A 27,190-nucleotide genomic window follows, 5' to 3' on the forward strand; every position below is an offset into this window, starting at 1 on the left:
AGTGCCTGTGCCCCTTTAAAGGTGGCATTTTTCGTAAAAATGTTCAAATCAATGTGTTAAGGGCAAGGTTTTACCGGATACAAAATATTGCGCCCTGAAAACATAAAATCTAACATAGAGCAAGCGCAAATAATTTGCACTGCGGTTCCCATGGAATTTTCAAAACACCTCCGTTTGAAACCAAGTACATTTTAGAGCTCGTATGGCATGCACATTAATTCAAATGCCCATGTCCAATTTTCTTCACTTAAGTTCAAACAAGACTTTATTTCCTCCAAGACCTCTAAGACCTCTATTTCTTGTTAGTGCAGTGGTCACCCCGGGAACCATGCACAGTACCCCCTAAAATGCAACACTGGGCACCCCCGGGGCTCACAAGTCGAACCCTGTGAGGATTCAGGGTTGGAATATTATTGGTCCCCAGCAACCAATGCTTGTCGTAAGAGGCTACCAAATGGATCCAATGGTAAGGCTCGGTGACTTGATTGATGCATGCCATCGGACTCCGACGGCGTAGATCGTTGCTCACAATATCAATCACTGGATTATCTTGTCCAGACTCGATTATTTACAGACCGTCATGCAGCTATATAGCTGAGTGCGGCGTTAAACAACAAACAAACACAAATAGAAAGGCCCGGCTTAGCCCTTGCCAGAGTATCAACATCTATTCTTAACAACAACTTACAACCGTAATATCTACAGGAACCAATAAATCTCAGACCATTAGTTTGTAGTAGGAGTTTCGAACACGCCCAACCAAAAACACACTTCATAGGCTATGGCCTTTGTAGGCTGACTCAGTGGTTTGTAGACGACAGAGGGGGGGGGGGGGGGGGGGGGGAGGGACATCCGAATGTTATACATGCTGTATGGTGAGAGAACTGTATTGTCTGATTGTTTACCCGTCAGGCGCCAGTAAATCGGTGTAAAACCAGCGTGACCACAGGTGCGTCTCAATCAGCTGTATTGTACTGGAAGATTTAATGTTGTTGAGCTGCGTACTCAGTGAATTATATGGCTTGAAATGTTGACAAACACAAGTCCTATTTGACAATGTGCACTGATGCGAGAACAATCTTATAGCTGAAAATCAACACAGTCTAACGCGTAGTGAACGGGGTCATTTGGAAACGTGTTTACGACTGTTGTTAGTTTTTGTGGGTTCTCCTTTTTTGTTTAACTCCGGACTCAACAGTCCAGCTATATGACGGCGGTTTGTAAATAATTGAGTGTGGAAAAGACAATCCAGTGATTGACATCATGAGCATCGATCTACGCAAATTGGTTACGATGACATGCAGCGACCAAGTCTGACCAAGTTCAGGATCTTACGGTTGTAAGTTGATGTTTAGAATAGATGCGGATACTCTGGCAAGGGCTGACCCGGGCCTTTCTATTGTGTTTGCTTGTTTGTTGTTTAACGCCGCACTCAGCTATATAGCTGTATGACGGCGGTCTGTAAATAATCGAGTCTGGAACAGAAATCCTGTGATTGACATCATGAGCATCGATCTGCGCAAACCCGATCCCGTCGCCTCTTACAACCACAGATTTCTTCGTATCCTGTTCATAGTCGTATAATTATTTCAATGAAATTTCATTAGTAAATCTTCACAATGTACATGTTAAAACACAAACTATAAAATTATCTTATCATACAAAAACATCATTCGCTTTTATGGTATATCAGTATTACACATCAACTATTGAAACGCTCGGAATGCTTTCCTTTTTATGAAAATAACACATCAAATTGTTATGATTTTGTTTGTTTGAGCCTCACTCAGCAATATTCCAGCTATATGGCGGCGGTCTGAAATAATCGAGTCGGGACCAGACAATCCAAAAAATGTAATGAAAGGACATGGTGTCTTTAATCGTAAGGTTATATAAAAAGTGAATATGCAACAACGTGACTTGCAATAAATGTTTATATATGAGTCTGTTACATAATTACACATACATATATATCAACTATCCGAAACTCCCACAAAGTCTACAACAGACACAGAGGTAAGGGCAAGTCTTTGCCCTCCCATACGGCAAGCCAGTTCATTTCAACAATAGTATTACCTCCCTCGTGGTTGCCGCACCTGTTTACCGGGTCTTAAGCCGAAATATACATAAACATACATTACTCCATTGTCATGTGACGTTTGACAGTTGAAATGAACATTGTCATTAGGCAGACAATGAAACACATTCAAGGGAACTGTAGCTCACCTGGCGCAAATCGAATTAGGTGAGGTGAGGTGAAATGGGGTTTAACGTCGCGTCCAAGATTATTGCACTTATATAGCGACGTGCATGCACGTGTGTGTGTGTGTGTGTGTGTGTGTGTGTGTGTGTGTCTGCTTGTTCTTTGTCCTCACTGATGCTCATTGTGTCGATTTATAGTGCTACTTCACTGAGATACTATGCCGCAGTTTAACACGAATACCCTACTCAGACACAGTATACTGACTCCGAGCCGACTAGTCCTTGTTTTAGCCCCTTAATGCCGAGCGCCAGACAGGGTAACAACAAGTACCATCTTTTAACGTCTTTTGGTATGACGCGGTCAGGGATCGAACCCCGGACCTTCCGCTCTCCGGGCGGACGCTCTCAAATTGCAGACACAAGCGGTCTGAAAAACACAATATATAGTAACCATATCACCATATTCATTGCGATAAGTTACAGCTGCACACCATGCAGATAAATGAACAATACAGCGGTTCAAAATGGATGCAAGGGTAGCGTTTGAATATCAAAGTATCTTTACTGGAACTACGTTTTCTTAAAACTGTAGAAAAAAAACCACATATACTTATAGTCCACTTTCCATGTAAACAGTATGGAATTCTACTACCATTATCAATATACATGTGTAAATGGCAGACAAATGATAAAATTCAATATGGTTGCCATGGAAACCATATATAACTTCGGTTTAAGACAATTGAAACTTGATATATCACTGGTAAAAGATTTATCAATTTCAACTTATGTCTCTTGAAATTTCAACTGAGTACATATCTTGAAATTTCAACTTTTTATCTTGAAATTTCAACTAAGTATCTTGAAAGATGTTATGAAATTTTAAAGTTAGTATCTTGAAATTTCAAGAAAAACCAAACAAAAACAAATGGCCCTAAAAAGCTTACGTACTTGGGAGAAAATGTCAAAAACATTTATAAGGTGAGGTGAAATAGGGTTTAACGTCACGTCCAATATTATTGCACTTATAAAGCGACGTGCATGCACGTGTATGTGTGTGTGTGTGTGTGTGTGTGTGGCTGCTTGTACTAGTCCGGACTGATGCCGATTTATAGTGCTAGCCCACTGAGATACCATGCCGCAGTTTAACATGAATACCCCACTCAGACACAGTATACTGACTCCGAGCCGACCAGTCCTTGTGTTAGCCCCTTAACAAAAAGTACCGTCTTTTAACGTCTTTTTGGATGACGCGGTCGGAGATCGAACCCCGGACCTTCCGCTCTCCGGGCGGACGCTCTACCATCAGACCACGGAGGCGGTAAAACATAAAATAAGAACGACGGCAGTAGACATCGGCTATGTGAGCTGGTGACGACACTCCTAACGGCATCTCAGCCCCTGTGTTCTAATCAATCCATTGTAAGCTCTAGGGGGTAAAACGTTATTCATATCTATACATATATATTACATTTCCTTGTTTTCAAAGCTACGTTTGAATATTATTAGGTAATAAAAAATCAATTTCATAGAAAAAATAAAATTTTACAGCTACATGGTATGAATGCTAAGAAATTAAATAAATCATAAAACGTGATAGTAATTACTTCATTGCTTGTTTAGAACTCTTTTGAAATAGTAACTTGAAATAATTCTACTGTAACCATTGGTAAATGCGGGTTTTCTTTTAGAGACAAATCGGCAATCCTATACACTTTATTGTCAGTGAACAAATTGGCTTCACGTGCGGGGTTTGATAAGGTAATCTACTCGGACAAGTTTAAACTTAATAATCAATTTCAGGACCTAGAATAAATGTGTATGGATCAACACTTAATGCCCTTCTAAAGTCGCGGGACGTCCTTGGTTGTTCTTGCATAAAGCGAGCATACTTTTTTGGAAAATATTTCCGTTATAAAACATTATCGCAAACATAATCCCATGTAATAAATGGAACAGCACGCCTAGCGACGCGCAGTGTGTGTCGTATTTCCTCTTGTTACTTCCGATCTTAAGGAAATGCACCTTGTGTACAGAAGCATAATGATGCCACTTTTGGTACCATTATATTATAATTATATTTTTTTCATATCACTTTTTTTTCGTTATTTCAATTATTTTTTTTAGTCACTTCGAGTATATTTCAAATACTTGAAATTTCGAGTTTTTTCTCGTTACATCGATTATTTTCTCATTATTTCCAATATTTTCTCAAAATTTCGAACCAAAATTTTCGTTATTTCAAGTTCATTTCAATAACTCGAAATTTCGATTATTTTCTCATTACTTCGGTTATTTCTCGTTATTCAAGTTTATTTTTAAAAATTGAAATTTCCATTACTTTCGATTATCGTCTCATTACGAAATTCTGAGTTTTTTCTCGGTTACTTCGTTTTTTTTCTCGTTATTTCAATTTGATTTAAAAAACTCGAAATTTCGAGAAAATAATTGAAATTTAGATTTTTAAAAAATATAATGATGCCACCAAAGTGGCACCATTAGACTTTCATAGATGTTTGGCCTTATTGGAGAAAAAAGGATTTCTCGTTGGATCGTGATTCAGATTCCTACACATATTTATAACTGTATGTACTACAGATTGTACATTGTACAACAATCTGAGAATACGTATGATTAAGTTTGTCGGGGAAGTAATTTTTACGTTGGAAGTAATCTGGTTATTCTTTGTTATTGTTCAGGGTGCCGATCAACAAAGTGATCTTAGCTCACATGCAACTGTATACTTAAAGCAGAAAGTCTTACGCTTGTGGCAGAGCAATGATCGCTTTAAAGGGCTGGATATACCGAACTACTTTGAGAGCCCTTTGGTGACCGTTTATCTTAAGTGTCCGGTGGGGTAGCCTTGTGGATAAAACGTTCGTTCGTCACGCCGAAAACCTGGTTCAGTTCCCCACAGCGGTACATATTGCTGGAATATTGCTAAACACGCCGTAAAACCCCACTCACTCACTCACTCACTCACTCACTCACAACAGGGTCAACAGATCAGTGTGCTCACTATTTTCATTTGTATCTCCCTGGGGAGTATGCAACGGAAGCTAGGAGATTAGCAGACCGGGTACCGGGTACCCATTCACTGCTGGGTGAACATGTGCATGAGTGTAGGATAGGACCGAAGTCCTAGAAAGGGGGCATGCTGCCAAGTGCGGACACCCATCCAACTACTCTCCGAGACCGACGTTGCTTAACTTCACCTGATTTGTGAACCAACAGATGTATGATACAGTGTTTGAAAAAGTCAAAGACAGTCATCAATTCTTTGGTTTGAAAGAACCTCAATCAGTTATTAATAAACTTTGAGAAATTGTTGACTTAATCGATTATACGTTATATAAGTAATGAATCTGAATAATTTCGATCTGCACGTATTTGACAGTACATGCATATCTATCAATATAATACGGGCAATTTATCATTCTAATCTGATAATCATTCAGTTACTTCTGAAATTATATGAATAGAACACGCTTGTATATTTCTAAAGCCAAATGTCGGTGTAATTAACAACACCTGTATGATATAGACATCTAAACTTGTTAATGCGGTTTATGGGCAACCCTGAATTGGGGGCTGCGAAGTTCAAAATTAATGACACAAACAGTCATGCATATTGATTATATCGGACCAAGAGTTTAGATATGACACTGATGTTTATTCACAGCATGACCCCCTGACAAAATAAAACAACCTTTGCAAGACCCAACAAGTATTCGAAATACCGAATAACATTAACACCGGGTCCGTTCTATAACACGCTACATGCTATGGCTTGATGCACATTGCTTCACGTAGAGGCGCAATAAAAAAGTTACCACCTAACAAAGTAAGTGAGTGGTTATCAGTAAAGTAAAAATATGTTTCGATTCACATCATAAAGGAAGAGCACTAAAAGCGGCCTTCTCATTGTTCAAATCATAAAATCAGAATGGACAAATTGTTACAATATTTACCAATTCTTCAACCAGCATGTCTCCTGTTAACTTTCTAAACGCCATTCTATGTTGGAACTATTCTACATGGCGTCCGCGCACTGTCATCGTGAATATTACTGTTGTGGAAATATGGTTTAAGAAGAAGTATAAATGTTTACTTATCAGTATTCGCGTCTGAGCGCCCCTATTATCATGCTGTTTGAGAAGCAAGTTCAAAAGTTACAGTTTACTAATGTACCTAAACGTAACCACTCTACATAACTTGACTTACGTAAGACGTCGACCAGATTTACCAAGCAATCACATGCCGGAACAACAGTCTACTTGAGTGGTCTGTGATAATGGAACAGGTTTGGAGGCAATATATGTATTTCCCTGGCTTTATCACAAGCAATAACACCGACTCTTGAAGTGACAGCACGTGTGTAGTAATATCGTCTACTTGACGGATACAGTTATTAGAAAAGGGCGAATGAAATGCAATACTTTATCGACTAAAATAGTGGCGCTCTCGTTAAAGTTAAAACAGAAAATAAGAATTAGATTCAGCATGACAGCAAGCATGATCATACACATTCAAAACATTTTAAAAATACGTAATTATTACGTTAAAAGCAAAGAAAGAGAAATTGGAGGCCATCTTGGTAAACTGACGGACATCTTGGATTTTCGATGGTTAACGTCTTTTACCTCATAGTTTCAACAAATTTTCCGACCATACGCATTTCTATATGCTTGTATCATAATTACATGTTACAGTCCCCAGATTGTACCACGTTTGTGTTGGTTTCGAGGTGAAATAGTCTTACTCACATGCCATACATGCTTAATGTTGACTTTGTTTTTGAAAGGATATCACGAGAAGGCAAGACAATTTCACACGATGTATGCGGCCCGTCTGTCTGACAGTGTAATGCCAGACTTCCTGCACAAATAAACGGTACAATATGCATATAAACGCCACAAGATATACTTTTCACATGTCAATTTGACCCAGTTTGAATGAACAGATTCATGTCGAGAAGGAGTTCAATTGTTGGTGTTGACGTAGTGATATCGCCTCAACGCAGACAAACCCTTGACCACCTTGAGACCACACACACACACACACACACACACACACACACACACACACATATATAATATATATATATATATATTCACACACACATACAAACATACAAATACGCACACATACATACATACATACATACATACATACATACATACACACGTCATCGTATCCCTATTGCGTGGATCGTTGCTCATGATGTCAATCACTGGATTGTCTGGTCCAGACTTGATTATTTACATACAGATCGCCGTCACGTAGCTGGAATATTGCTGAGTGCGGCGTTAAACAACACACACACACACACACACACACACACACACACACACACACACACACACACACACACACACACACACACACACACACACACATACATACATACATACATATACGTAACCGACATACAATGTAAATCAAGCCTATATGTATAACGTTTTAAGGAGCATCACATTGAGTACTTCATACATTATGATATTTGTTTTACCAAATTCTTGGATTGGAACACAGAACACATACCTTGATACTAGATTCTTGTGACGACTCAGACTGTTGGTGTGCTAGCGCTCGTCTGTGTTCCAACCGACGACGGAACCGAACCATGGTTCTTACACATGTTCTCAAAGCTTTGATGGTCATGCTCGTTCTATATCAATAACTAAAGAACCATTAACTTTATATTTTACGGCGAGTGCAGTCGTTTGTATTGACCGTGGTGTAAAAAAGTTTATTCTTCATTATTCATTATGAACGTGACGGTTCTGACATAGATAAATCTATAACTTCCTGTGTATCTAGATATATATTGTCAAATCCAACAAGTCAGAATTTGAAATCACGAGGGTTCAAATGGAGTCAGAAGACCGAGCCACAGTCATAAGAAACAGTCATAAGAAATCTCAACTGGTTTTTTAAACCAGAGATATATCTTCCATGCGGAAAACAATACGATTAATGTAATTCCAAAATTTGAGCAGAAAGTTAATGCACGACACCGTGAACGTTCGTCGATGCTTAAGTTCCTCGATTCCTAAGGTTTCTTGTAAATAATCCAAACACACATGAATTCTCAGCACCTCTCCTGATGAAAGATCTTCTAGAATCAGAGGTTCCAGCTCATCTGTTCAATGTCTGTACCTTGTCTGATAATCAAACCAAGACCGAACGTTTTGTACTGCCATTAATCAATGTCTTTTACGAGGCGTCGATCACAATATCTGCATACAAATTGCTGTTTAGTTGCTTATGGCTTGGGCTATCAGCACCAAGAAACCATTTTACCCTCACTGAGTTTATAAACCACCCCAAACCTAGTCCCGCATAAGCCTAATCGATATTGCTAATAATTGGCGTTAGGACATTATTTGAAAAAAAAAGTCAAGAAAAACAGTCAAGTGGAATATAGCGCCAATTTCCCATCATTTCGTGTATCAATAAAGTGCAACAAGCCCTTATCACATTATCTATGTTGGTAATATAATAGTCAATAATCCTGATGGTGTATAGGATTTGCAGCCTTCAGATCACGATACAATACAGTACAAAAGTACAGGACAAAGGCGATCACCCTGCCTTACACCGAGAAGAGCTAACTATAATGAATATATCGGATCTCAGTCATAGAATGAACAACCAGCCCATTATACCAAGCATTGCACTTGGATGTTCTATAATTTCAGTATATAATATACAGTATATTAAACAGTGGATGCCTGTAGAGGTTGGTTCGGGGTAATGATTCTCGGTTGACTTGTCGGTATTCAATAACAACAGTGTGATCATTTTCAATCTATTCCTCCTGTTGACGAGACTATAAGCGCGTTATTAATGGGGTTTATTTGCATTAAAGGGGGCACTACATTCCGGCTGGCGAGGTGATGCGTGAACACTGGACTGAGTTGTGTGGCGGGCTGCAAGAATATGATGGTCAATGCTGTGGTCAATATTACTGAGCCGATCAGAGTAGGTCAACACCAAGTGTTGTAGTCGGTGCCGTTTTCTACTAGAGGATACGATATGTTTAACAAATGTACTTTTAACTTTGATGTATTTATATGATGCTTGCAGATATTATAAACTTGTTCTCGTCGCTAAATGGTTGAAATAACGCCGACACGACCTTAAATTGTAACTCACTGACTACCGGATACAATACACTAAATAAGTAGATAGCTTGAAATCTCGGGGCCTAATGTTATGATACTGTTTAACCTGGTGCACATATAATGTATGCCGGCCAGGTTATTTGTTGGTCTTATGTCAGTGTTCTACACTCTGTGTAATGTCAGCGTCCTGTAGTATGTTGGTCTAACGTCAGTGTCCTGTAGTCTGTTGTATGTCAGTGTTTTGTATGCTGTCTAATGTCCTCGTCCTTTGGTCTGTCTATTAAATGTCATCGTCAAGTAGCTGTCATCGTCAAGTAGCATGTTGGTCTAACGTCAGTGTTCTGCATTCTGTTGTATGTCATTGTTTTGTATGCTGTCTAATGTCATCGTCCTTTGGTCTGTCTATTAAATGTCATCGTCAAGTAGCCTGCTGGTCTAACGTCAGTGTCTTGCATTCTGTTGTATGTCAGTGTTTTGTATGTTGTCTAATGTCATCGTCCTTTGGTCTGTCTATTAAATGTCATCGTCAGGTAGTCTGTTAGTCTAACGTCAGTGTCCTGTATTCAATTGTATGTCACAGTTTTGTATGCTGTCTAATGCCCTCGTCCTTTGGTCTGTCTATAAAAGGTCATCGTCAGGTAGTCTGTTAGTCTAACGTCAGTGTCCTGTATTCAATTGTATGTCACAGTTTTGTATGCTGTCTAATGTCATCGCCCTTTGGTCTGTCTATTAAATGTCATCGTCAGGTAGTCTGTTTGTCTAACGTCAGTGTCCTGTAGTCTGTTGTATGTCACAGTTTTGTATGCTGTCTAATGTCCTCGTCCTTTGGTCTGTCTATTAAATGTCATCGTCAAGTAGCCTGCTGGTTTAACGTCAGTGTTCTGCATTCTGTTGTATGTCAGTGTTTTGTATGCTGTCTAATGTCCTCGTCCTTTGGTCTGTCTATTAAATGTCATCGTCAAGTAGCATGTTGGTCTAACGTCAGTGTTCTGCATTCTGTTGTTTGTCATTGTTTTGTATGCTTGTCTAATGGCATCGTCCTTTGGTCTGTCTGTTAAATGTCATCGTCAAGTAGCCTGCTGGTCTAACGTCAGTGTCCTGTATTCAATTGTATGTCACAGTTTTGTATGCTGTCTAATGCCCTCGTCCTTTGGTCTGTCTATAAAAGGTCATCGTCAGGTAGTCTGTTAGTCTAACGTCAGTGTCCTGTATTCAATTGTATGTCACAGTTTTGTATGCTGTCTAATGTCATCGCCCTTTGGTCTGTCTATTAAATGTCATCGTCAGGTAGTCTGTTTGTCTAACGTCAGTGTCCTGTAGTCTGTTGTATGTCACAGTTTTGTATGCTGTCTAATGTCATCGTCCTTTGGTCTGTCTATTAAATGTCATCGTCAAGTAGCCTGCTGGTCTAACGTCAGTGTCTTGCATTCTGTTGTATGTCAGTGTTTTGTATGTTGTCTAATGTCATCGTCCTTTGGTCTGTCTATTAAATGTCATCGTCAGGTAGTCTGTTAGTCTAACGTCAGTGTCCTGTATTCAATTGTATGTCACAGTTTTGTATGCTGTCTAATGCCCTCGTCCTTTGGTCTGTCTATAAAAGGTCATCGTCAGGTAGTCTGTTAGTCTAACGTCAGTGTCCTGTATTCAATTGTATGTCACAGTTTTGTATGCTGTCTAATGTCATCGCCCTTTGGTCTGTCTATTAAATGTCATCGTCAGGTAGTCTGTTTGTCTAACGTCAGTGTCCTGTAGTCTGTTGTATGTCACAGTTTTGTATGCTGTCTAATGTCCTCGTCCTTTGGTCTGTCTATTAAATGTCATCGTCAAGTAGCCTGCTGGTTTAACGTCAGTGTTCTGCATTCTGTTGTATGTCAGTGTTTTGTATGCTGTCTAATGTCCTCGTCCTTTGGTCTGTCTATTAAATGTCATCGTCAAGTAGCATGTTGGTCTAACGTCAGTGTTCTGCATTCTGTTGTTTGTCATTGTTTTGTATGCTTGTCTAATGGCATCGTCCTTTGGTCTGTCTGTTAAATGTCATCGTCAAGTAGCCTGCTGGTCTAACGTCAGTGTCCTGTATTCAATTGTATGTCACAGTTTTGTATGCTGTCTAATGCCCTCGTCCTTTGGTCTGTCTATAAAAGGTCATCGTCAGGTAGTCTGTTAGTCTAACGTCAGTGTCCTGTATTCAATTGTATGTCACAGTTTTGTAAGCTGTCTAATGTCATCGCCCTTTGGTCTGTCTATTAAATGTCATCGTCAGGTAGTCTGTTTGTCTAACGTCAGTGTCCTGTAGTCTGTTGTATGTCACAGTTTTGTATGCTGTCTAATGTCCTCGTCCTTTGGTCTGTCTATTAAATGTCATCGTCAAGTAGCCTGCTGGTCTAACGTCAGTGTTCTGCATTCTGTTGTATGTCAGTGTTTTGTATGCTGTCTAATGTCCTCGTCCTTTGGTCTGTCTATTAAATGTCATCGTCAAGTAGCATGTTGGTCTAACGTCAGTGTTCTGCATTCTGTTGTTTGTCATTGTTTTGTATGCTTGTCTAATGGCATCGTCCTTTGGTCTGTCTGTTAAATGTCATCGTCAAGTAGCCTGCTGGTCTAACGTCAGTATCTTGCATTCTGTTGTATGTCAGTGTTTTGTATGTTGTCTAATGTCATCGTCCTTTGGTCCGTCTATTAAATGTCATCATCAGGTAGTCTGTTGGTCTAACGTCAGTGTCCTGTATTCAATTGTATGTCACAGTTTTGTATGCTGTCTAATGTCCTCGTCCTTTGGTCTGTCTATTAAATGTCATCGTCAAGTAGCCTGCTGGTCTAACGTCAGTGTCTTGCATTCTGTTGTATGTCAGTGTTTTGTATGTTGTCTAATGTCATCGTCCTTTGGTCTGTCTATTAAATGTCATCGTCAAGTAGCCTGCTGGTCTAACGTCAGTGTCTTGCATTCTGTTGTATTTCAGTGTTTTGTATGTTGTCTAATGTCATCGTCCTTTGGTCTGTCTATTAAATGTCATCGTCAAGTAGCATGTTGGTCTAACGTCAGTGTTCTGCTTTCTGTTGTATGTCAGTGTTTTGTATGTTGTCTAATGTCATCGTCCTTTGGTCTGTCTATTAAATGTCATCGTCAAGTAGCCTGCTGGTCTAACGTCAGTGTCCTGCATTCTGTTGTATGTCAGTCTTGTGTATGATGTCTAAAGTCATCGTCCTTTGGTCTGTCTATTAAATGTCATCGTCATGTAGCCTGTTGGTATAATGAAGATGTTCTGTAGCCTTTTGGTCTGATTACCAAGTGTAAAATGTGTCATGTGCGCCTGTAGTTCGAGGTGTGAATGTGTTACCTGGGATGTTTTATTATATGTTATGTCACCACTTACCGTGATCGGAGACATGGCATAGTTCTCTGATCTCAATTAATGTCTGATTTTATTTGCCATTATTACTCCAATACTGTTTTCCTAATTTCCTGAACTGTTGACATGTAAACCCTCCGTCCAAAGAACAAAATCACCAGGACATATCCGTGACAGAAATGTAGCAATGATGGCAACAGTAGCTGCCCCAGTGCTATCCTTACCTTGACAGGTTCAAGGGTAGGTCGCCATCGTTCCCTACTCTCGTGTTTGCCATGCTGCGTAGGCCTGACAGTCTGTAAATTAAAGCATAAGTTTACTTCATAGATAGCACATAGCAGCTCTTTGAAAACATCTACACATGACCAACAATACGAACCTCAGGTGGAACTGATTTCCTTCGCCCAGTGAGCCGAGGTTTGAGTGGAATCATCTGTTCCAAGATGGCCGCTTCGGCAGCCGACATGCTTCTTTTGTCCCTGGCCCTCCCCACCGCCCGATGGATGATGAGAACATTATCCCTAGGTTTGTTCATCTTCCTGAAGCAAGGAACGCCAGATGTGTCTCTCCGGGACTGAAATGACATTGGTTCAATCAAGTCTTGCCACCAACTACTCCTCGATCAAAGTCTTAAACACATCGCCCTTTAGTTTGAAGGTGTTCAATATCTATGGTTAGCCCGAATGTAAAGCAACTCATTTCTGTTCTGGAACACTTTGAGTCCCTTCCTATATTCCTCATACTAGTATATCCTAATTTGTCTCCTACATTCCTCAGTCTCCTTGAAACTCTTCCCATCTTCCTCATATATCCTTGAATTTACTTCAGCATTCCTCATATATCCTTGAATTTACTTCAGCATTCCTCATATAACCTTGAATTTACTTCAGCATTCCTCATATATCCTTGAATTTACTTCAGCATTCTCATATATCCTTGAATGTTCTCCACTATTCCGCTTACATCCTTGAATCACAGACATACATTCTCCCCGTTTGAGTGATTGTGAAGTAGAAAGAGGATTTTCCAATGAAAGCGTATCCGAGAAGGTTGTCAGAAACTTGATATATTTAACAACTACTGGAAACCGGAAGAATGCAACAAGAATAATCAACAGGACGGTTACAAAATGCACATGCACGTTTAGAGTCGGCCTTGCCTACCGACTCTCACAACAGATATGTGTTGTCAGGTCCCCCTACAAGAAATGATCCAGTGTAATCTTCAAATATCCCGTCACTTAAAAAATCTCCTTCACGAATATTTGCTTAGGCCAATACGTTTCTTAGGGTGACCGGTCAGTGGTCAACCCTGAACAGATCCAACACTTGGTCCACGCGGACAGAAGCACGTGTCCAAGTGGACACAGGCATGTTATGATCGCTGGTCAGTCGTGGTCAAGGTGAAACTATTGCGCATGTGAAGCCGTTGAGTATTGTTATCTATCTGACAATATCAAATAAATGATAGGGCCACCATGTTCATATATATTCAACCGGGTTAATCTTGATCGATACCGATTAATCTTTTGTTCGCCTCTTATCGTGTTTGATACTAGTTTCCATCAAATATGTCGACATGCATGTCTGTATTTCTTGATCAGTTATTAGTGAAATTCATTCGTCAGTTATTGAGTGAGTGAGTGAGTGAATGAATGAATGAGTGAGTGAGTGAGTATGGTTTTACGCCGCTTTGAGCAATATACCAGCAATATCACGGCGGGGGACACCAGAAATGGGCTTCATACATTGTACCCATGTCGGGAAACGAACCCGGGTCTTCAAGCAGCCATACACATTTGCATGCACGTCGCTATATGAGCGGAATAATCTTGGACGCGACGTTAAACCAACCTCACCTCGTAACTTTTCATGTAAATATTTCTCTGAATCGGGGTTATATATCCATTCGTGATGTGTTTGTTTGGGGATAATATGTCATACCTTCAGAAACAGCCGAGCAGCTGGGAGGTTGGTTGTTTACGCGTCTGTGTATGGGGAGGAGTGAATGACGGTTGTTTACGCCGCAGTCTGTCACGTCGGAGTGATGCAGTTCGTAAGCTTATTTGTGTTTAACGCTGCACTATTCTGTCTTACAGATCCTGATATAAATATATATCAAATACAGCCCATGCAAGTCTATAATGTTTGGCAAGTCTAGATCACTGCAGTATCTGAAAATGAAGAGAGTCACTGGGCTCCTTTGTTATATTTTTATTAAGATAACTGAACAACTGTATTTTTCTGTACGATATGTTCATTTCAGAGACTAGATGTTAGTCTAGACGGCGGTCTGTAGATAGTCGAGTCTGGACCTGACAATCCAGTGACGGGCATCGACCCACGCAATTGGGATACGATGACACATAAACCAAGTCAACGAGCCTGGCCACCCGATCTCGTTTGCCGCCTCTTACGACAAACATTATTTCAAGCATGGGATACTGAATACCTATTCTAACCGTCATCTTCGTGTGTGCTGACAAAGCAAGGATCATGATTTGGGTGATTCTGGGTTTCAAACCCAGTCTTACAACAGCAGTCTTATTCCATTCTCATTCCCAGCACTGCCCTGTGCGCTACGATGAAACACAAGTGTTAACCATCAAAAGCGTTCTATGGACCACAGTGACAAGAGCTATAAAAGATAAATAATCTCATACCACATCAGTCCACTGTAGACAGCGATGGCTGTGATTGGGGGGCTTCATCACGTGTTTGCCTGCTTGATGTTCTAGCCGATGTTCTAACCGACTGCCTGAGAAGAGGTAATATGGGGTTTAACGTCGCGTCCAAGATTATTGCACTTATATGCATGCACGTGTGCGTGTGTGTGTGGCTGCTTGTACTAGTCCGGACTGATGACGATTTATAGTGCTAGCACACTGAGATACCATGCCGCAGTTTAACATGAATACCCGACTCAGACACAGTATACTGACTCCGAGCCGACCAGTCCTTGTTTTAGCCCCTTAATGCCAAGCGCCAGACAGGGTAACAACAAGTACCATCTTTTAACGTCTTTTGGTATGACGCGGCAGGGGATCGACCTTCCGCTCTCAGGGCGGACGCTCTACCACTAGACCACGGAGGCGGTCTGTGTATGACTTATGGCTTATGGTGTTCTGCGAAAAGCCACAGGTCACAAAACAAGCAACGCTGTCGGCGGAGAGTAGGTTGATGGATGACAGCGATAGGCACAGCATAATTCCTGGGGTTGCTAGGGCTTCGGTCCTATCCAACACATAAACACATCTGGTGTCTGCTTGGCAAGTGATTTTTTCAAAATTTGCTCACCTTTGCTCGCGAATGGGTACCCGGTAGATAATGTGGATGTAAAACCTTCAGGGCGCCTAACTGGCATCTTGGGTTAAATAACCCCCAGCAAGCAGAGAATGCTATTTCCATGTACAATTCTACCTACTTATTATTGTGACAAAAGGGGTCCATGACTTTAATTCCCAATGTTTTGGACAATATTCTCACCTTTGGGAATGTTAGCATCACAGGAACTCGATGATAGGGTATATGTATAATGAGGGGTGTGATTTTTTTCTATAGGAATATATTATGCTAAACACGCTACCAACGAGTTCCTGTGGTTAGCATAGGTAACTGATATATACACAATAGTCACCTTTGCCTTAGAATACTCACTTGACACAGAAATACCATTACTATTAATAACCGCCTCTTTGGTCTAGTGGTAGAGCGTCCGCCCGCAGAGCGGAAGGTCCAGGGTTCGATCACCGACCGCGTCATACCAAAAGACGTTAAATGATGGTACTTGTTGTTACCCTGTCTGGCGCTCGGCATTAACGTACTAAAACAAGGACTGGTCGGCTCGGAGTCAGTTTACTGCACGTCGCTATATAAGTGCAATAATCTTGGACGCGACGTTAAACCCCATTTCACCCCACCTCACCTCATTACCATTATTAACATGTAATGACACCAGCATAGTTTCAGCAGTCCAGTCCATGATATATTTCAGTGCTTCCTTCTTGGGAGGTTTGCAGCAGAATGTGTCCAGGCATGTGGACTAGATACTTTATCTGACGGTATGCATATTGTATGTCAAACTGTTAAAGTAAGCCGCTATGACCTTCCTGTAACATATGAAATGTGTCATAACTTATGTGTGCGTGTGCGTGCGCTTTTTATATAAAGTAAATGATTACCCAGGAAACCAGGCTGGAATTTTCGTACGGGTTCGAATCTCATTCGATGTGTTATTCAAGCGGCAGTCTGTATGTAAATAATCGAGTCTGGACCAGACAATTCAGTGATTAACATCGTGAGCAACGATCCACGCAATTGGGATCGAAGACATGCATCAAACAAGTCAGCGAGCCTGACCACCCAATCCCGTTAGTCGCCTCTTACGACAAGCATGGTCGCCTTTATGTATGTATGTATGTATGATTTTTTATGTATGTATGTATGTATGATTTTCTATGTATGTATGTTGTTGTCGTTTGTTGTTTCGCGCTGCACTCAGCAATATTCAAGCTATATGATGGCAATCTGTATGTACATAATCGAACATGTCGAGTCTGGACATGTATGTATGTATGTATGTATGTATGTATGTGTGTGTGTGTGTGTGTGTGTGTGTATGTATGTATGTATGTATGTATGTATGTATGTATGTATGTATGTATGTATGTATGTATGTATGTATGTATGTATGTATGTATGTATGTATGTATGTCTAGCAGTCTGTCTGTCTTAATTTCATCATCTCTTGTGACAGGCAGTGGACCAAGTTGGTGACTTCCGGAGACCCGCCACCTATCCCAGGCGTCTGCTCCAGAAGACAAGACAACATGTTGATGATGAGTACACTTTATTTGCATGTTGCTAACTCAGCATACAACACAAAGCACCAAAATTAAACATTCTACACACATAGACATAGCTCCAGATGTCCTGACTATTCCTGTCATATCAAAACATTGTAACCCCAGAAAGGCCAGATTCAAAAATAAATATATGGGTTTAATGCATATCATCATATTCCATGGACAAAAAGCCATTGTTCACAGAATGAATATAGACTTTTCTATCCAGAGAAAACGTCTTAATCGACATTTCAGTTTCCACTGCACAAACAAGAAAATGGGTCCAGATTGTGCATGTGCTAAAATGTGTTTTGATGTGTTAGCTCTTGGTATTTGAGAATATGTTTTCGAAAACAACATCCTACTATCAAGACATCAGACATTTTTAACATGTTGCAAATGGCAGTATTAAGTCACTTCGACTTTCATGTTCAAATTTCACAGAGGAACTTGTCATTATGATCTGAGGTCTAGCAAGTTTGATTCAATCAAATTATTACCCTTTTAGTCAGCTAAATAAAATCCTATGATGTATATCAGAAAATCAAAGCCATAATTACATGGATGCAGTGTGTCAGTTTCACACACTAATCACAACATCTACACTGAGAGTAGGAACACTGTAGTCTTGCAGTTAAAGGCAGTACATGACATAGCTGGCAGGGCTTTACCCCACACACAAATGTGTGTCCAATACGTCCATATGTTGAAATTGGACGTTGAAAAAGGTTATACTGCATTCCAAGGGATGCACAATAACATTCATTGTACCTACAGCACATCAAGAGCAGTTATGGGTGTCTTGTTTTTCATCCATCACACATACCAGTGTCCATGTGATCATTGATTCATTCCAGGCTCTAAAGTAGTTATCAAAACGCACAGTACACTACACCATTTCATTACTTTACAGGACCCTCATATTGCCTGCAAGGACTGTTAAATATTATTGACTGTGGTAGGGCTGGGACGGGTAACTCGGTACTCGGGCCGGGTGGGCACTGAGCAGGACCCGGGTACCCAAAGCACTACCCGGACCTGTGGTTAGTCACGTGATATATTGTTTCATGACAAAAGTTCACTTTTACTACATGGTTACACAAATCACTCATGTTCGCATTTCTTCATGACTATGATCGCATTCCTTGTGACTTATATGTGTTTGAATAAAGATAAAACTTCATTCAACTTCAGTGTATATGCATGACCAGATCGTTCTATACGTGTATCTCAATACATACATCTACATACTACTGTCAAACAATTCCCAATCGGACATTTTGTACCTATATTTTGAAACCAACAGCGGGTACCCGGGTAGGGTCAGGTAATAGGGGTGTGGGTACCCAGTAGTAAATTTGGACTCGTCCCAGCCCTAGATTGTGGGTACCCTGGACCCCAGCCTTTGTAAGTGAAGGTAAAACCCTACATGTATGTGTGTAGTGTACACCGACACCACAGCTGGACTATTGAGGCAGTGAGACATAGTAAGACCTTCAACACTTCACCATGGTGATTAAACATTCATAATCACTTTGATTTAGCAAAGAGAACCCAGAGCACCTGGGGCTTGTGGTTTGATGTTTGAGCACCTTACCACAGCCCTAGCCTGCGGCTGCGATGAACTAAAATTAAGACTTTCATGCAAAATCAATTTCATTTTAGATAAGTAAATATGTAATTGGCTCCTCTATAAGAGCTAAAAATTATTTCAATTTTCAGTTCTATCAATTTACATGAGCAAATGAATAAAATATCATTGTCTCTTTTTATAACTGATTCAACAAACTAGATAATAATTTATTCCCTATAAACTGACTAATATTGAAGGCTGCAACAACATCATGAGATTCTTAGAATACATTGTTGGCAGAGAGCAAACAGGTGACACCATCACAGCTTCAATGAAACATTGTGGTCAGCACTGATACACAGGGCAGGTGATATGTTAGAGGGAGATAACTCTGTTAGAAAAGTCTCCATCCAACTGCACCACATCTGACCCTCACTAAACTATCTACAAAGCACTATTGACGGTCACTGCACCATACATTGAACAAAGAAGGGCCACACTTTTTATATTTCTCTGTTTAAGGATAGACAAAATGCATCCAAAAGACAAAAAATAAACGGATGCAATTCAAATTTGATTGCCTACACTATTTACAAAAGAGTAAAATAAAATAAACAACTTCAAAATGTAACAGAAACTAATAATTATAAATTCTAAATATTAATTTATCAAAAGCATAGCATAGTTGCTGGTCACTGCAAACGTCAAATACAGTGAGTTTGGAATTACACCGCTTTTAGCAACATTCCAGCAACATCACGGTGAGTGACACAAGAAATGAGCTTCACACATAGTACACATGTGGGAAACTGACAGGCCTTTGGTATGATGATCAAACGCTTTAACCACTAGCCTACCACACATCAATATGGACATAAGAGTCTTCTCGCTACTGTGCATATATAGTACTGTATAGTAACTCTACATTTAGATTTAGCAACATTTTCTCCAAATTTAACCAACCTTCCTATACATGTAAAATGTCATGTAAAAAAAGAAAAAGAAAAAAATTAAAAAGCCAAAACATTGTAATAATTAATTTCAAAACACCCAAGACATATTTTGCAAAAAACTCCATAAACCTATAAAGAAATGATATAAAAGTGTGGCCTTGTGTATGTAAATAATATATACACTGATAAACTCCAAGAAAGAGTCACATAAATGCACAGAAATACATATCTGAGTGTGTTGCATGTGTTCATCATCACGAACAACAAAACATACATTTTCCATGTTTTCCGGTATTAAAAAAGTCAACTTTGGTAACAAACTTAAGATCATTAATTAATCATAGATCTACAACAATCTGGTTTTATCCGTCATATCCCTTCTTGCCTAAGTTCCAATTTTAACTATTACGAAAAGTGATAGATGTACATAAATCACGATCTCTCCATACTGAAATGGTCGCTACCAATACACTACATACCCTTAAAAACATATAAATAGGGTAGACATAACTAGTTTGATACTTAGAGTATTTCCTAGAGTAACCAGAAAATCAAACATTGTTTCTTGTTGCTTTAAGTTTTTGACAAATATTCCAAACAATGTCTTATTTTAATTCAATGTTGTAGTTTTTAAACACAAGACACTTGCTAACTTCCACGACAACCCTTATGATCTGTTTTTCGTCAACATGCCAATATAACGCCAGCAACACTTCACAGGTTTGTATACAGCACTTTCTCCCATCAACCATGAATACAAACACCTGCTAAACAATGTAATAGTGACTCATGTCCATTTTTAGGCAGGTATTGAAAAAGACTGCGTTAACTCACAGAAGTGAAGTTAAGCAACGTCGGTCACGAAGAGAACTTGGATGGGTGATCGTATTTCGGCTGCTTGAGTTTCTAGGGCTTCGGTCCGGCCCCATGCTGAAGCAACTGTAGCACGTGTGGTGTTTCCGTGGGCAACTTTGTTTGAAATGTGCCTCTGTTCACTCAGCAGTGAATGGGTACCAGTAAGATGAGATTGCAATGTGGTAGTTAACCTTCTTGCGCCTAACAGGCAGCTTGGGTTGTATACTCCCCAGGGAGCTGAAAATGATTCTTGAGTGCACATTGATCCAGTGACCGGGCTAATGATAACGACTTGGAGCCTGCCCCTGAATGGGGTGGAAATATACGCAATATCAAAAGCATATAATTATTATAAATGAGCCCTATTCCATGAAAGAAAATTGTACGGTTGCCTGATAATGAAGCGATGTGTAGATGGCTGCAAGGCTATGGCTCATGTTGCATGAGAACTATTGCTGCTGTAATCGGAAGCACTCACTGGTCTGTCACTCTCTGGTTCCTCTCTCGCTGGAACCAGGCCAAGGCTCGACTCGAAATAGTGACTACACCGCACAAGTGCTGTATGTTTTCATGAGTGAGTGAGTGAGTTGGTTTTAACGCCACTTTGAACAATATTCCAAATATATCATAGCATGTCTGCTTAACGTCAGAGGAAAGCCCCACATGATCCAGGTGCCAGACATTTTCAACTTCGGTGAAACCCACGAGCACGGGTAAGACACTGACAAACCTAGAAACATAATCGGGGCGAACCAGGATTCGAACCCCCAAACATATCTTTCTGGCATGGAAAGGGTGGAACTCTGCAGAGCAAACTGCGGCGCCTTTGACAACTGGGCCACCAATGCACCCAAATAAAACAGGGAAACCTTGACCTTAATTATCAAGGGACACAACTCTGCACCGCAAATTGCAGCGCCTCAGACAAATCGTCCACCAGTGCATGTATTCAAGAGTGATGGACAGTAATGTATACAAAGCCATGAACATGATGAAGCATCGACAAGGACATAATGCATCTGCTCCTATTCTAACTCAGTCCTGTAGTTGCACTGATAATCCAAGTAACACATTCAAGCATCCAACTATTTCCACATTAAACCTGGAAGACTAAAGTCTGTACATCTGTAGAAGTGATATCATTAAATACTGTTTTTTATGCATGGATGATTTGTGAATTAAATGCAGTGTGACATTTCGGCAGTGAAATCTGCTAACATGAAGACAGTCACTCAGACTAGATGATTTGTATTTCTCATACAAGTTCTAATTTCTGAATCACACATGTTACATGTTCAATGAAGTCTGTACTAATATGCAGGTATTTTGAGCTTTTGGAAAACAAAGGCAATTCTGTGATTTGAGAGTCGTGAATCATTGTAAATATGGCAGTTATTCATGTTGATTCATCAATCATCACAGGCGAGTTGTTCTAAGGGATCAAGGGTTCTAATTAGAGATATGGAAAGAAGCAAGCCTAATTATACACCGACATCTTCGGAGAAGTTATGAGTTTGTAGGGTCCACTATCAGTCAAAGGGGCATAACCCTTCCATCTCACTTAAAACCTTGAAACACCATTTTGTAGAGAACTTACAATTAGAGAACCAATATAAGACGTTCTTGTACAATAAAAGGGACAATTACAGGAATGATCAAAAATACATACTTCAAGTATGAAATAAAGTCCTATGTACACAGTTCAATGACATGACTACTGCGGTCAAGTCATGGGACAAGTCACCAGCATGATAATCATCACATGATAAGCAGACCAACCAAATAATGCCAAACATTCTTCCATCTTTCCTTTCAACTGTTCTATTTTCCAAATATTATTCCCAAAATACAATGCCGACATCAGAAAGGAAATAAATAATGTATTTCATGACAATCAAGTTTTATATGATAATTAAATCACATCATATTTTCTGACCAGGCTCCTATTTAATAGCAAAATTATATCAAAGTATGGCACCATTTCCAGTGCAAGATGTTCTCAAGTCTTCATTTTGGGGCAGGGCTGTGAGGCCAAGAGTCTCCAGACTAATAGGGTCTCTGCACTAGTGGAGTGAGTGAGTTTGGTTTTACACCGCTTTTAGCAATATTCCAGCAATATCATGGCGGGGGGACACCAGAAATGGGCTTCACACATTGCAACCATGTCGGGAATTGAACCCGGGTCTTCGGCGTGATGAGCAAATGCTTTAACCACTAGGCTGAATATAAGGGGAAACCTTAATCACAGGTTCAAGTTCGCTTTCCGTAACAAGGCCAAAGTGCCTTGCTGGTACTTAGTTGAAAGTATGTTCAGGTGAACTACTCGGGAATTCCATTCTTACTGTGTCCAAGGTTGAAATTTTGTACGGAAAATACATCCTTGAAAACTGTTTCATTTCATCATTTCACCAAAACAATACTTGAAATCCAAAAACAGCTCACAAAACAATATGAAACTCAGGCCTGATACGGCTTCTTTATCAAGGGGGTATTGTGATATTGAGTGCCTCATCTAATAAACAGACATGAAAACTGTAAATCAAGACAATTTCACAGAGCGTGCTGCCTCAACTTCTGGTCCTCTTGCACAGAGATTTGATCATACTGCTCGAGTACTGTACATCTGTGCACATGAATGTATGGAAATACACAGTGTTAGTACGAAGGTATGTTGTGCGAGTGGATTTAGTATCACACCTGTGTCTGAGTCTGCGTCTGTATTTAAATGTAACAGTGAGTGAGTGAGTTGGATTTAACACAGCTTTTAACAGGATTCCAGTAAAATCTAGGCATGTTAGCTTAATGTGGGAGGAACGCCCCAAGTGATGCAGGTGCCAGACATTTACAACCTTGGGCAAACCCACAAGCACAGGCATGGTGCAGACAAACCTAGAACATAATCGGGGCGAACCTGGATACGAACCCACAATCACAGGTTTCTAGCATGCCCAAGGGCGGGACTCTGCACAGCGAATCACAGCCATTTGACGACTGGGCCACCAATGCGCCAAACTATAACAGGGAACCATGGACTTGAATTATCAACAAATACGGCTCTAATACGGCTCTAAAGTGGCTCTGCAAATTGATCGATAGCATGTGATGATTACAAACTTATAGTACACTTCATCATTAGACAGTGTGAATAGTGATGAAAATGATAATGCTCTTTACATGTACTCAACATGACAAATCGTTTCATAAACATGAGTCTTTCATTTCTCTCCGTTCTTCTTCATGGAATTTTCAGCCCCTTTTCGCTGCTGCAGATAAAACATCTCTAAGGGCCGATTCACACGCCAGTACTTTTCATTGACCTGCTCCAGTGTCATACAGCCACTGAGGACAGCAAAGTTTCCGGGGGATATTGCGATGTATATGGCGTACTGCTTTTCTTCTGCAGGACCTGAAAAAAGAAAACTGAAACTATAGATTTATTAAACTTGTTTTAGGAGCCTCGGGATTGATAATTATTGAGACACAGTGATGTATCAGCCTTTGACACTCTTGTAAAAATACATGTTCTGGCATGGCCAAGATGAATGTTTTATGGTCATATTTGTCATGGTGAATTTTCTTTCAGAAAATGTTACCCGATTCAGCATGTTCAGATTTAAGGTCAGTAAAGAGTACAAAAGGCTGGCTTACGCTGGTCAAGGTATGAGACTCTACACCAAAATATTGCTGTAAAGCAGTGAAACAAATGAATACATTGTCACCCATATATCTATCTTATTGTCTTCATAAAAATCACATTTTGCATGTCTGGACAATAACATGACCAAGTCTTAAATTTTGCACACTTGCAAAGAACACCCTGTCTTTCATGGTCTATTCTGAAAACTGCTTACAGGTTAATATGTTCAAGTGGTGTAAATATGAGACTTACCATTTTCTGCATTCTGAGCTTCTAGAGACAGACGGATAGCAAGATACTTGGACAAATGATCAACTGTAACAGAAAATACATTTGGCATGTTTAGTTTATAAACAAACACATTTGCAATAAATGTAGGGTAAAAGTACACTGTGAAATATGTCTGTGTGTCATTACTTTGTTGTTGAGCTAAGCAATTGGGATATGATGACATGCATTAACCAAGTCAGCAAGCCTGACAACACGATCCTGTTTGTCACCACTGTTGACAAGCATGTGTTGCTGAGGTTCAAATCTAACCCTGGTAGTAGTATTGATCCTATTAATTATATGATCACAAAAGTCATCTTGTATATCCTAACAAATGTTCATTCTGAAATGAAATATTGCCAAACTATAGACCACTCTGATCATGTTTAAAGCTTATCACAAGGTAACAATTATTTAACAGTTTTGTGCATGTTGTGAGTGCCCTATTCATAGGCATTATCAGATCAGGATCCAGCTGTGCGAAGCTGTCTTGGTGCTCAGATGATTGACACTCTTATACTTTAACACAGAGTTACTTTTGTAAGTGGGACCAGATCTTGATTGAATTTGAAACTAACAAAAGTTCTGAAGATTCTACGGCTGTGTCAGTTGTGCAAAATAAACAGCAATTTCAAACAAATTCAAATACATTTCATATTAACATACCATATTCGACGTAATAAGCGCCCAGGGTGCTCTCAAAATTAGAAAGAGGGGGCTCTTATTAGAACATAATTTTGGTGAGAAAAAAACAGAGTTGAAAGATCGTAAATTTTGTGGTTTACGCTGACAGCCTGAAATGATACAATAGAAAAGTCTGTGCGTATTATACGGGACAGATATATTTTCCAGAATCTAACTGCCCATAATTAAGTGAGTGAGTGAGTTTGGTTTTACGCCGCTTTTAGCAATATTCCAGCAATATCACGGCGGGGGACACCAGAAATGGGCTTCACACATTGTACCCATGTCGGGATTCGAACCCGGGTCTTCGGCGTAACGAGCGAACGCTTTAACCACTAGGCTACCCGACCGCCCCCCCCCTTAATTAAGGGTGCATAGGACACATGAGTGCGAATTTCACACGAATAAGTAAGTCTTGAGTACATTGATCAATCGGAAGAGGTGCTAATTGGGATCACTAGCCAATATATTAGTAAATATCGCTGTGGGCACTTATTAGAGCGGGCGGTATACGAATACGGTAACAATTTTATGTTAGGCTTTTCTCGAGACTAATCTTAATCTTAAAAGAAAGCCCGTTTTCATAACCATACCAGTGGCATTGGCAGTAGTTTTGATGTATCTGGTGTGCTCGGCAATATCCATATCTCCATCTACATCTTGAGGATGTGGTTTAAACACAAGTTCGATATCGCTAACACTGGGTTCCGGCACTATCATATCAGGGCTGGGTTGGCCTTGTTCTGACACACTGCCAATACTCCCCGTCTCTGCAGTGTCTATGCCCAGATTGCCCAAACCAATACCAAGGGGTGGTTCACTCAATGAATTCTCACAACTTGACTCATCGGAATAGGTCTTCACTTTCTTTCTTGGTGTCGTCTCATTTGATGTTGTTCCACATGTTGGTGTACTAGCCCCATCTAACTGACGACTCAAATCGCCCTCGGATGCATGTTTTCGGACTCTCTGGGCCCTGTTCATTGCTTGTTGGCGTAAACCTTCCTCAATGCTGCTCGTCAATGCTGCAGTGCTGTGCGTTTTATTCAACTTGGCCAACACTCGCTCTTGATGGGCCTCGTACTCATCCCTGCTTGGGTAGATTTTGGAAATTAGTGCATCAAAATTCGGATCTGGACGCAGAGAACGTTTGGAAACAAGCTTCTTACGACAAGTTGGGCATTCTTTATTTCCACTTCTTAAAGCTGTTATGATGCAGTCTTGGCAGAAACGATGTAAACACTCTTTGGTTGTCATCGTCGTTTTCAACATATCCAGACATATTGGACACATAAGTTCACTGTGTAAGCTTCTAGGGGAAACGGCGATTTCTGTGTTGTCGGTAATTGCCTCCTGGGGCGTCCTGTGCAGTTCATATAAGCTCAATTCCCAGGTTTTATTGGGAGCGTGAGCAACTTCGTTCGCCATTTTGGACAGTTGCGCTCCAACTATTGTTATCGGGGTCGTCTCATAATTGTTTATGGTAATATTGAGATTATCTCCCCTTGTTCAATGCACTTCTTTCCACTGACCCGTTCAATCACACTGAAAAAGATATTTTGTTCTCTTAGTCAACCTTACACGGATGCTTTTCGGCAAGAATTGTGTCAAAACTATCGTTATGACAGAGCGTCAAATACACAACCATATTTCCAGAGTTCGAATCCCGGACGGGACTCAACCCAAAAAAGTACGA

At 40.2% G+C, this 27,190-nt stretch overlaps 2 protein-coding genes across 3 annotated transcripts in view; both read right to left on the reverse strand.

The window, feature by feature from the left end:
* The window catches only part of LOC124151217, a 76,408-nt gene extending 62,613 nt beyond the window's left edge, over window positions 1-13,795 (reverse strand). The window contains exons 1-2 of one of the 2 annotated variants that reach the window (XM_048392636.1): window positions 13,059-13,795; window positions 12,904-12,975 (exon numbers count right to left, since the gene is read on the reverse strand). In XM_048392636.1, coding sequence (XP_048248593.1) covers window positions 12,904-12,975; window positions 13,059-13,265 — 279 coding nt within the window. In that variant the 5' untranslated portion in view covers window positions 13,266-13,795. Of the gene's footprint in view, window positions 1-6,173; window positions 6,250-12,903; window positions 12,976-13,058 lie in introns of those variants that run through there. The other variant, XM_046523577.2, reaches the window with a different exon arrangement.
* Window positions 13,796-17,510: 3,715 nt separating this feature from the next.
* On the reverse strand, window positions 17,511-26,931 carry LOC124151218 (E3 ubiquitin-protein ligase RING2-A-like). Its single transcript, XM_046523578.2, has 3 exons — window positions 26,088-26,931; window positions 24,793-24,855; window positions 17,511-24,309 (listed from the first exon to the last, which is right to left on the reverse strand). The coding sequence occupies exons 1-3, from the start codon at window positions 26,920-26,922 to the stop codon at window positions 24,119-24,121; spliced, it is 1,089 nt and encodes a 362-aa protein (XP_046379534.1). The 5' UTR covers window positions 26,923-26,931; the 3' UTR covers window positions 17,511-24,118.
* Between the last annotated feature and the right edge of the window lie 259 nt (window positions 26,932-27,190).

Source organism: Haliotis rufescens, unplaced genomic scaffold (assembly GCF_023055435.1).
Source record: "Haliotis rufescens isolate VD_foot unplaced genomic scaffold, xgHalRufe1.0.p SCAF_11, whole genome shotgun sequence".
NCBI lineage: Eukaryota > Metazoa > Mollusca > Gastropoda > Lepetellida > Haliotidae > Haliotis > Haliotis rufescens.

What these genes read in the sequence shown, in the direction of transcription:
- LOC124151218 (XM_046523578.2), bottom strand. Translation starts at nt 26,922, where the DNA reads ATGGCGAACGAAGTTGCTCACGCTCCCAATAAAACCTGGGAATTGAGC. An exon ending in AACTACTGCCAATGCCACTG is followed by an intron (nt 24,856 to 26,087) that starts GTATGGTTATGA and finishes TTTCTGTTACAG; the next exon opens with TTGATCATTTGTCCAAGTAT. An exon ending in AGCTCAGAATGCAGAAAATG is followed by an intron (nt 24,310 to 24,792) that starts GTAAGTCTCATA and finishes TTCTTTTTTCAG; the next exon opens with GTCCTGCAGAAGAAAAGCAG.